The sequence below is a fragment of the Hydra vulgaris genome, chromosome 05 (assembly GCF_038396675.1).
Source record: "Hydra vulgaris chromosome 05, alternate assembly HydraT2T_AEP".
Lineage (NCBI taxonomy): Eukaryota > Metazoa > Cnidaria > Hydrozoa > Anthoathecata > Hydridae > Hydra > Hydra vulgaris.
This window is the reverse complement of record NC_088924.1, coordinates 3,182,501-3,195,321: the sequence shown is the minus strand read 5'-3', so window position 1 is coordinate 3,195,321 and position 12,821 is coordinate 3,182,501. Positions and strand designations below refer to the sequence as shown.

Here is a 12,821-nt window from a genome sequence, read left to right as displayed (position 1 = left end):
GCTGATGACAATGAAGCAAAGATGACATGTAAGTTTTTCAGCAGTAGTAGATCCAGCTTTAAAAATTCAGTCACAATACTTTAAATTTGGCACATTTAAATAATGAAATAAAACTTTTATGTTATGGCAATTTTATTAATTATTTATTACAGCTTAAAATGACATTAGCATCTAAAACTGTGGTTAAGTATTACCTTTTAAATGTTAAAATGTAATAAAGTAGCAATCAATGCTGTTGTTATGCAAAAATATTTAAAAAAATTAGGTATCCATAGCAACCAATTAAAATTATGATTCCCGTAACAAGTGTGAATCTCATTTTAGTACGCGTATTTAATATAGTGTGCATAGCACGAGTAAAAAACTGATAATATACCCTTAATGTGAAAATAAGTTGTTGCTATGTAAAATTTGGTACCATAGCAACCAAATTGTACTCAATTTGTAGCTCGAATACATCTGCTTATGTCCATAAAATCAAGTGTGTAGGCTTTCTTACATGTTAAAGAACAGTTTTTGACCATTTATTTGCTGCCCTAACCCGCCCCAAAATGGATGCATTTAATTTGGCACATTTTAGTAACAAAATTAAACTTTTGTGTTATATCTACTCTAATATTCATTTATTACACGTTAAAATAGCATTAGCATCCATAACTGTGGCTAAGTTTTACCTTTTAAATGTTAAATTGTAATAAAATAGCAATTAATATTGTTGTAATGCAAAAAAAATTAAAGAAAACTTTTTTTTTTTCTTTCTCTGTTTTAATATAATATAAGATTTTACAACTTCGTAATATAAAATTTCAATAAATAAAATAAGTAAAACAGATAGGGGCTCAAAGAAGATGAGGATGACAGTACGTTATCACGATCTTTTCATAGAGCCCCTATAACAAGATTTCAAAAAAATATCGTAATATGTTACAATATGCGTAATAAAATTTCAATAAAATATCGTAATAAAACGCGTAATTCGTTAATAAAATTGATAAGCAACCAACAAAAGTAGAAATAAAACAAAAACAGATTTATGAGAAATTATTCAAAGTATCATTAACCAAAAACGTTTCTTATATTTTAAAAATTTCTTTTTTTGTTAAAAACTTGAATGAACTTAACCTTTGAATCCTTTTTGAAAAGTATTCCATACTTTTGGACCTCGATATAGAATGCTGTACTCTGAATATTTGTTTATTATCCGAGGCAGTTTATATGTGTTGGACATATTCGCTCTAAGATTATAGTTATCATTTTTATTTATTTTAAACTTGTTATTAAAGCTTATAGGAGAGATATTGTGATTATAACGATACATGAAAATTAAATGCTGGTAGATATTTATTTCAAACACATTCATCATTTTCACATCTTTCATTAAGGGCTTAGCGTGTTCACGCCTATTTTTTGAGTAAATGATTCTGCAGGCATGTTTTTGTAGACTATAAATTTTTTTAATCTTTGCCGCTTGAGTACTTGCCCATGAATTGTTTGCATAGCTGATGAAGCTATGAATTAGCCCAAAGTAGATTAATTTAAGACTATTTTTATTGACGTAGGAGCGAACTCGATACATCAAACCTATTATTTTGGTGATTTTTGACTGGATATATATTATATGTGGAAGCCAGGATAATTTTTCATCAACAATGATTCCTAAGAATCTTATATTGGATTGCTTATTTACTAGTTTATCATTTAGAGATAGGTTAGGCAACTTGAGAGGAAGATTTTCTTCTTGTGTTTTTTTGTGAAATAGTATATACTTTGTTTTCTCAGCGTTAAGTGAGAGTTTGTTTGCCTTAAACCAGTTGTTTACTTTACACAATTCAATATTCATGTCTGCATATAATTTCTTGATATCATTGTTGGTGAGAAATAAGTTTGTGTCATCTGCAAACATGACCGAGTTCATTTTTAAAGATGCATTACAAAAGTCATTTATATATATTAGAAAAAGAAGTGGACCAAGAATCGATCCTTGCGGGACTCCACATATGACATTTAATACTCCAGATTGGACATTATTTACATATTGTTTTCTGTTTGTAAGATAGCTTTTAATCCAATAATAAGTTTTATTTATTATTCCGTAATGCCTTAATTTATCTAATAGAATGCAATGGTCCACTGTATCGAATGCTTTTGATAAATCAAGAAACACTCCTAAAGTAAATTTATTATTTTCAAAACCATTAGTTATTTGATTTACTATTTCAATGATTGCATGTTCTGTAGAGAGATTTTTTTGAAAGCCAAACTGATTTGGGTAAAAAAAATTGTTTTTAATGAAGTAATCATAGGTTCTATTATAAACTACACGTTCGAAGAGTTTTGAAAATACAGAAAGTATTGATATTAGCCTGTAGTTTGAAATGTCAGAATGATCATTACATTTGTATAATAGAATTACTTTTGCCAATTTAAGTACATCCGAAAATATCCCAGAATTTAATGAGAGCTTAAGTATATGAATCAGGGGTCGATTAAGACTGTGTTTGTTTGCAATAACTATATCACTAGATATCTCATCAAATCCTGGAGCCTTTTTTTTTTTTAAGGAGGCAAAGGCTGCCTCTAATTCTTCATAGCCTAATTCATAATCAAGCATGGTAACGTTATTCGTGGTTTTAAGATAGGTTTTAAATGATACAGATGTTGGTACAATTTTATTTACAAGATTAGGACCAATATTTGTAAAATATTTATTGAATTCTTCTGAAATTAGTTTTTGACAAAACATATCGTTATTTTCAATAACAATTCGTTTAGGAAGAGAAGGTGAATTTAGTTTTTCTCTTCCCATTATGAGATTAATGATGGACCATGTTTTTTTGCTATCAAATTTGCATTTGTTAATTTGATTACTGTAATATTTTTTTTTTGCATTTTTAATGGGATCTTGATAAAAAAATTTATAATTTTTGTAATTTTTTTCATTATCATTGTTTCTATTTTTCAAAAATTTATTGTAGAGTTTTTTTTTTTTTTTTGAGCACTTTAATAACGATTTATCCATCCACGGATTAGCAATTGCTTTTGACTTAGTTGTTATTATCTCTTTGGACAGGTTTCATTAAAGTACTCCAAAAATGTACTTAAAAAGGCATTGTAAGCTTCATTAGTATCTTTACATTTATATACGTTGTTCCATGTTTCTTGTTTTAGTCTACTTGTTAATTTATTAGTGTTACTCAATTTTAAATTTCGTTTTATTAAATGTATAATTTTTGAATGACAATCAGACATAGATTTAAAGTTTTTTATTTTTATGAATATCGGGAAATGATCGCTAATATCTGTCAAAAATATACCGGTTTCAAATGTCGTTTCTAAATAATTATTGATAAAAATATTGTCTATTGCTGTTGCAGAGGTTTTTGTTACTCGCGTTGGTTTATTAATAGTTGACAAGACATTAAATTTAAAAAGCATATCGAAAAAAGATTTTATTTTTGGAAATTTTGTGTTAGAAAGAGCATCAAGATTTATGTCACCAGTTATATATAAAGTCTTATTTTCTTTCTTTATTTTCATAATCGTATTTTTGATAAAGGTTTCGAAATTTTTTATTTTTCCACTCGGTGGACGATAAACACATCCAACTAAAATGTTTCGGTATTTTTTATTAATAATTTCAATTAAAAGGCTTTCATAGTTATCATTTGAAAAGCATAGTATATTTTTTATCTTGAAAGCATACTTTTCTAAGACATAAATTCCTAATCCTCCTCCTTTTTTCCCATTTCTTCTTGATTGACTTATTAGTTTATAAAATGGTAATATATAATTAGAATTTAATTCAAGAGAACTTTCTGTATCATGCCAAGTCTCTGAAATAGATATGATGTCGAACGTGTAGTTTAAAATATTTAAAAATTCTTTAAGTTTATCAAAATTTTGCTGCATGCTTCTAATGTTTATGTGTAATACAGAAAATGAGCCATCATCTGCTATTACTTTAAATTCAAAAGGATCAATATACGGTGTGTTAATTAAGTTTATTTGAGTTTCTTGAAAAATATTTATATTTTCTTCTGATAGGTTATTTATAAAGTTGTCCTCAATAAAGTCTAAATTTAAATTGTGAAAATCTAAATTCTGTGGAAAAAGCGCTGCCATTTTTTAAAAATGTATAATTTAAAAATATTTAATATAATTAAAAACTAAAATACTCAAAACGCTTACTCGTTTACGCATGTCGGAATAACATCTGTGTTGCGGGTGTTTTCTCGAAATTCGAGAACAATTAGTTTGTTGTAAACAACTTTTGCAAAATAGCCATTTTGACGATGTATCTTCGCCTGATCAAAAAGTTCTTTTCGAATTTTTCGCGTGGTAAAACTAAAATCTTCATTTAGAAAGATATTAGTTCCTTTTAATTTTGTTGCTCTTTCCAAAATTGTTTTTTTGTCCTCGTAATCCCGGAGCTTCAAGACAATTGTTCGTTCTCGTTTATCATTAGCTACTCCCACTCGATGAGCCCGATCAATTATAATATCTTTTTCAATACCAAGATTATCTTTAAATAGTTGCTTTACCTTTTTCTTTGTGATTTCCCAATTCTTTTCTTCGTTATTTTCAACGACCCCGTCAATTCTTAAATTGTTTCTTCTGTTACGGTCTTCAATATCAACGCTTTTTAATTTTAACTCAATATTGTCAGAAGATATTTTACCCTGCATTTTTCGTACATTTGATAAATCATCGTGAACTTTATTAATTTTTTCCTCAACTGCTCTAGCTTTATCGTTGAATACATCGCCAACAAAATTTAATCCAGATTTCATTTCGTCGAGTTCTCGCCGAACTTCTTTAAAACTAGATTGAAAGTTATCAAACCTCTCATTTATGTTCGATAATGCTTCATGAAAAAAAGACAAAATTGTTTCTTTTTGAATATTTAGTAGCTCTCTCATCATAGCAATCGAAACTAACTCTTCTGATTTAGACATATCAATTTTTATTTAACGAATTAAAAAAATTCCAAAAAATATTTAACTGTAAGAAAACGCGTCTGTTCACCACGATGTTCGCCACGCAAAAAATTATATATATATATATATATATATATATATATATATATATATATATATATATATATATATATATATATATATATATATATATATATATATATATATATATATATATATATATATATATATATATATATATATATATATATATAGAACATGTATATGATTTTTAGACAGATTGGATCATGTCAAAATTTTGACTTTTGTCCATAGCTGGCCCACTGTGCACTATACTGGCAACTTATTTACACTTAATAACTAAACTCAATTTTCTTTTATTCAAAAATTGTATAGATTATAGTTTATAAATCATAGAGCATAGAATATAGAAAATTGGAAAATATCTTTAAACGATAAATAACCAAACAAAATTTATTATATCAAAATAATTAACCAAAACAAGCAAGCACTTTTAATTAACCGAGTTAGCGCATAATACTGTATGCGCTAAGTTTATATATAAATTTTTCTACTAATAATTTAAATTTTTTTGAAGACATCTTTAAGACAACTTATTTCTCAAGTAATTAGGACGTCTAAAGTAGGTCTTAGGAACGTCAATAGGATGTCTCAATATGGAAGCCCTGATAACGCCTTAATGTAGATGTCACTAGAACGTCCTAGCAAAAATGTCTTTACCGGACGTCTTTAGGACGTCCTAATTTAGCCTGAGACGTCGCAACCTAGTTAAGACGTCCGTAATACGTCTGATTGACGTCTGTCCCGCTGGGTTGTTTTCAGAGGTTTATTATATAAGCTGTAGTTAATTTTTATTTTAAATGGTTGCTAACTTTTCTAGAAAAAAATTTGCCGTTGCGGCTCAAAAAAATTATCGCAACATATATAGTAAAAATTATTCAATAAGGAAAATCTTTTGAACCGTTTTAGGAAAAACGTCAAGAAACTGGAAAAAACCTTCACCAAAGTACAACTACGCACGTATACTATCCTTACAATGTCTTCAGAGCATTTAAAGCAAGTAGGAGTTGTTTGAATTTTTATAAAGTAAGTTTCTAATGAAAAAAAAAATGTCAAAATAAATAAATTTTAATATATTTTCAGTTGCAAAAATTTGTTTTGAAAATATTCTGAGTAAACATATTTATAAAGAATATTCAGACGTAGGTTTCTAAGCTAGATGAGTCGGATTTATAAGATTTCTAAACTTTTAAAATGGCTTCTAAACATTTTTTTTCAATATGAAATATTTTATTTAGTTAAAGCTTACCTGCATGACTAACTTGACGTTACCTCGTGGGATAATTATAGTAAATAATAATAATTGGAGTAATTGGACTACATAAAATATTGACAAAAACACAAACAAGAGTGAGTGTGGTGGAAGATGGAAAAGGGCTCTAGTTAACCATTGTTGATGGATAAATTGTAACAACGGGAAACAATGTTTATGGCCGCGTTATGCTATAAATTTCTAATTTTTAGAAACGTATAATTCTCAAAAAATATAAGACATACTGGAAAATATAAGACATACTGGAAAATATAAGACATACTGGGAAAATGAGTGAATCACCTAATAAGCAGCGAATATAATTTCGTTTTCAACATTTATAATTCTTGTTGGTTTATATATTAGAAAAAATTTTAAACTCCAGTATTATAATGTTTTGCAAAAAAAACCTCCAAATGACCGCATTGTGGAGTTGTTTTGGACAGCATTTAAATGTGTTTGCAACATCTTCAGCGCATACGTGTTGCTGAAGATGTTGCAAATACATTCAAAATGTATTTGCAACATCTTAATAATACATTTTGAAGATGTTGCACACAGACAAGAAGATATTAAAGATGTTTCAACCTCAATATGTAACTACAATGAGACATAAAAGTATTATGTAAGAGGGAAGCAAAAATTGTGGAAATTATATGCAACCATAGTAACCATAATTGTGGTTGCTATGGTTAACACATAAAAAGTGCTATAATGCTCATATTTTTACGGGAATGTTGAAATCTCTTTTCCTCGAATGTTGTACTTAAGACAAAAAATATGTTGTTTACTTGATCAGAAAATGGGTCACAACATATTTTCAAACTCATTTTACATGCGTTTAAGCTATGTGAAGATCACAATTTAAAAATTTGTTTTTCTTCCTCCAAATTTAATTTAGATAACTTAACTGAATTTTGCGTTTTTTTGCGCCTCTGAAAATACTATGGTGCAGAATACTGAGCAATTGGAAAGAGTTTAAATCTGGAACTAAATTTTTAAACATCCTTCCTGATATTGTTGAAGGGAAAACTCGGGTAAAAAGGGGTACTTAAGGCAAAAATTCATCTAGAGTAACAAAAGCTGTCAAAATCAACACAAATTTACTTGAAAATAAAAGAATACAACACCGACAACGTTGTAATAAACTAAGAACACCATAGAATGTAAACTTTTGAATTTATTGAACTTAAAAAAGCACATAAATACTTCATTTTGCAATTTGCTTGTGGCAAAATGTTGTATTTGTGTAGAAATGAATAGTTTAAACTTATAATATAATAGCTATTTATAGTCTTTAACTTTAAGGTTAAAAATGAATGGTTAAAAAATCCTAATGCATTTCCAAAATATCGTGCCCCATGTTTTTAGGTGCTGTTTTTAGGAAGTAGCTCCTTTTAATTACTCCAGGTCAGGTCAGGTTCAGGATCATTGCAATCACTCTGCTACTGATAATATGTGACCCAGTACTATCTTCCCCATGTCCTGCTGCTTTGTAGAGTGTGTTTTAGGTAAAGGCAAGGAAAAATAAACTCCAACTGAAAAATCCTGTACCTTGAGGCTCTTGATTGATTAAAGGCTAGAGATGGTGCCTCGATAAAAATTACTTATCTTGGGCAGACCTTAACTTCCTTTAGCTAAAATTCCCCTGCCTTAAGGCTCTGGGTTGAGTGAAGGCTAGAGATGGGGTCTTGATAAAAGTACTAATTTTTGGCAGATGTTAACTGCATCTAGCTACTGCCTTGTAAGAGGTAAAGATTTTAGGGGTAAGCAGAGTAATACTGTTAACCAGCTTTGAACCCCTTCTTTATCTATTAGGCTGGCGTAGATGTAAACCTGTGTTATATTGCTTCCTGCGTAGGATGATGAATGCTGATCTTATTGACTCATCTCATAGGTATTTGCTTGTACCTCCTTGATAGTGGCTGTGCAACTAGTCCTGCTATCTCCTAATAAGGGTATAGCTCAAAAAATCAGTTAATTGGTTCTGATGCCACTTGGTTGTAGGGTATCTTGAACTCTGTGGTCCTAGAGCTCTGGTCAACAGCTCTCAGAGACGCTGATTTAATCAACAGCAGCAAAGTATCAAAGTATTAATTTGGTTAGTGTCCCTGTTAATGCTTTTGGTGCGCACTGTCAATGGTCAAGTTAAGAGCTCTATGTTACAACATAGGGTTAATTAAAAGGACTGAGAAAATTGCATAGCTTTTTGCTTGGGAGGCCGTGTTCTATCTATCAATGAGTCAAGTTCTCTTAAAACTTAAATTATGCCAAAAGTAACCCAAAAAACTAAACATAAAAAACCATTCTCACCACCTAACCGTTTTAACATATCTTTTACTAATGTTCGTGGTCTGCAAAGCAACCTTCCATCAGTTGCTTGCTCTTAGTAAGACTAGCTTAGATTCTGCTATTCCTTCTTCTTATCTCAGTGTTGATGGGTACTATCCTTTGATTTGTAAAGTTTCCATTACTCACATTCTTGGCTTAGGAATATACATACGCATCAATTCACCTATTTGTCGTAAAATCAGGTTCAAATCCTTTGACTATTCTTTTATGAGTTTTTGCTTAGCACCTCTTCACTCTATTATCTTTCTCTTTGTTCTTTATTGTTCTCTTTCTTCCCAAGACTGCACTCTTTTAGATATAATTTCTGATCAAATTGACAATGCTCTCTCTTTACCCCTTTGCCAACATTGTTGTTACTGGTGACTTTAATGCTCATCACACTGAATGGGTTGACTCAAACGCCACTGACCCTGCTGGAACAAAAATCTATAACTTCTGCATTTCTCAATCTCTTACTCTTTTAACTTTGTGAATTGTTTTTATGACAGCACAAATTATTTACCTTCACTCCTTAATTTATGTCTGGTCTCTGATCCTAGCTTGTGTTCAGTTTCTCCTTTTTCTCTCTTAGGAGGTTCTGACCATGAAATGATTTCTTTAGATCTTTCATCTCTTACTTTCTTTTGGACTCACACCATCATCGCACAACTTACTACTACCCTAAAGCTAACGGAGACTCTCTTCGCGATTTTCATTGTTATGGTGCTCGGGATGATGTCTTTTCCCTCTCATCTGAAAAATTTTGCCTTCTACGTAATCTGCTGGATTCAGGCAGGAATGGAAGCTTTTATGCTTTCTTATCGGCTCCAAGTTAAGCCTCATTCTATTTCATGGCATTCACCCTCTTTTGCAGCTGATATATCTAATCTTAATCATTTTTTTATCTTTTTCAAAAGAACAACTCTCTGGAGAAAAAAGGCTATTTATTATTGCAAGAAATTGATGTAAAAAGATGCTGTTAGATACGAAGCTGCATTATTCTCAGCTAACTAATCTCGTCTCTTATCTCAAAAGTTAGGCTCTGGAGATTTTTGGAAAATCTTCAACGTTGTTGATAAACCTAGGTCTAGCATTCCATCTCTCATTCATGAGACTGATCTTATTACCTCTCCCAAGAATAAGGCAGAACTATGTGCAAAGAACTTTTCTTTCAACTTGTCTCTTGATTCTTATAGCCATTTTCTTCCTTCCAGTCCAATTAAACAAGTTAACCCATTGTTAAACATTTAAATCACTCGAACTTCCGTTGCTAAAGCCATATCTCGAATAATTTCTTTTGCGGCCAGATAACATTTCTGACACAGTCTTATAAAATTGTTCTTTAGAACTCTCTTCAATTTTCTCTAAACTATTTAATAAGTGCTTGACTGAGTCTTTTTATCCTGCTGCTGAAAAATGGCATCTGTTGTTCCAATTTTCAAAAACTCTGGTTAACATTCTGACCCCTTCAACTCATCGTCCAATCAGTCATTTTTCTGTTATTAGCAAGTTCTTTGAGTCATTGATCAACAAATTTCTCACATTCTATCTTGAGTCAAATTACTTGCTGTTATACAATCAATACGGTTTTTGATCTTCTCGCTCTACGACTGGTTCCCTAAGTGCTGTGACTGAAAGATTTTACCGTGCATTAGAGGGGGCGGAGAGGCTAAGGCTATTGCTCTTGACATATCTAAAGCTTTTGACAAAGTTTGGCATGCTGGTCTTCTCCGTAAGCTTGTTTCATATGGTATATCTGGGAAAGTTTTTGAATTTAACGAACCGTTTCTTTCAAACCGCTTTATTAAAGTCATCCTTGAAGGCCAACAGTCTTCTTTATTTCTAGTTACACCTGGGGTATCTTAATGTACTATTCTTGGTCCTATTTTGTTGCTTATCTACATTAATGATCTTCCCGACAACCTTAAATCAAAAGTAGCTCTTTTTGCTGACTTTTGATGACTCAACTTTATACTCCTGTCTTGACAAAAAGTCTTTTCTTTTCAATCGCTTAGAACAGGTAGCCGATCTAATATCACTTCTGTAACAGATTGGGGCTCACAGCAGCTTGTACATTTTAACTCAGAAAATGAAACTCAGTTATTTACTACAAACAACTATTGCAGTACTGTTGACATTCCTATATTAAAAAATGACAACTCTCTCAAAAATGAGTCCTCTTCTTTACATATTCTTGGATTGTCATTTACTATTGACCTTTCATGGAAACCATATATGCAATCGATAGCTAAAGTAGCATCTCCTAAGATTTCTTCTCTTTATTGTGCTCACCATTTTCTTCCTCCTGATTCCATTATCTACCTCAACAAATCTTTTATTCGTCCCTAAATGGGATACTGTTGTCATACTTGAGCTGGTTTTTCTAATGAGGCTCTTTAACTTCCAGACAAGGTCCGAAAACACATTGTAAACGTAGTTAAGCCCGGCCTATTTGCTATGCTTGAGCCTCTTTCCCATCGTTGTAAAGTTGCATCTCTTTTTCTTTTCTACAAATACTACCATGGTCGCTGCTCAAACGAGCTATCATCTCTAGTTCCATCAAATAAAACATCTCGCTTGACTTGTCATTCATCAAAGTCTTAATCTTTTACTGTGTCTGTTTTTGCATGTTCCAAAAACTTTTATTTGTATAGTTTTTTTCCACGCACTTCTTGGAACTTTATCCCATCTTCAACTTTTCCTGATTCACACAAACTTCATCTTTTGAAGTCTTCTGTCAACCATTTTCTTGCTCTATAACTTTATTCTTTTCTCTAGTATCTTCCTACTTAATATTGGTTGCTTGCTGATAATTTGATTATGTACTGATTCTAATTTATTTTAAAGGTTGTATTAGCCTGGGGCAAGATAACCGGGGCAAGATGGCTTGTCCGTAATCTATATTAAACGGAAGTTTACTTGTACGGTTTGCTATTCTTTTAATGTTCAGTCATTATTTTATTACGAAATACAATATTTGTTTGACAATAGTTTTATTTTGTTGCGTTGGAGTTTGCTACAAACTGATTACTAGGTTGTTACTGTTTTTTTTGCATTGACCGATATAAATGTATAATTTATTAGTTTTAAAAGTTACACCTTTATTTTTATTACTTTTTTAATAAAAAAGGATTTGTGATGATAGTTTTTGAGGCGTTTATAGCTTCATAGAGTTTTCTTTTCTTAAAGTTTTAAACTTTGTTAACTCAAATCGTCATCTTGCCCCGTATGCGGGGCAAGATGACGATTTCTATTTTTGGAGTGGTTTTTTGATACATTAGTGACGCGGAATGATTTTTTATCACTTTTAAATCAAGTTTTAATTTTTGGGACAGATATTGACTAAGATACAGGCGTTTTTCAAAACGTTCGCCATATTGCCCCATGTTTCCCTATATATATATATATATATATATATATATATATATATATATATATATATATATATATATATATATATATATATATATATATATATATATATATATATATATATATATATATATATATATATATATATATATATATATATATTATATATATATACAAGTGTTGTTCCTTATTATTATTGTTTTATATCATTATATAAATATATTCCTAAAAATGTATAAATATAAAAATGTATAAATATATTATAAATGTATAAATATAATATAAATGTATAAATGTATAAAAATATTACATTATATAAATATATTCCTACAATTGTCGTTCATATTTTATATTTATTAATATCAATTTAATTTGTATTTACTTTATATTATTATAATATCTGTTATTATTAATGTTATTTTTATATTATTACTAATATTATTATTAACCTGTTATTATTACTGAAATCATTTTAATTTATAGTTATTATTTAAATTATTGTTGTTGGTATTATTTTTGTGGTTAACATCGTTATATAACTTTTACATCTACTATTATTTCTTCCTTTTCTTACAATTATCACCTTTTATCTGACTTTACTTTTCTTTTTATTATCACTATTTATTATTATTAAATTTGATAGGTGTTTACTTGAGATTAGTATCATTACTATTTGTAAATATCCTTGATGTAAGATCTATATTCAGAATAAATTTGATTTGATTTGATATATATATATATATATATATATATATATATATATATATATATATATATATATATATATATATATATATATATATTTATGTGTGTGTATACATACATATATATATATATATATATATATA

General features: G+C 29.6%; 1 protein-coding gene across 1 annotated transcript; it reads right to left on the bottom strand.

The window, feature by feature from the left end:
- Positions 1-4,184: 4,184 nt before the first annotated feature.
- On the bottom strand, positions 4,185-4,955 carry LOC136080118 (uncharacterized). Its single transcript, XM_065796728.1, has one exon. The coding sequence runs from the start codon at positions 4,953-4,955 to the stop codon at positions 4,185-4,187; it is 771 nt and encodes a 256-aa protein (XP_065652800.1).
- Between the last annotated feature and the right edge of the window lie 7,866 nt (positions 4,956-12,821).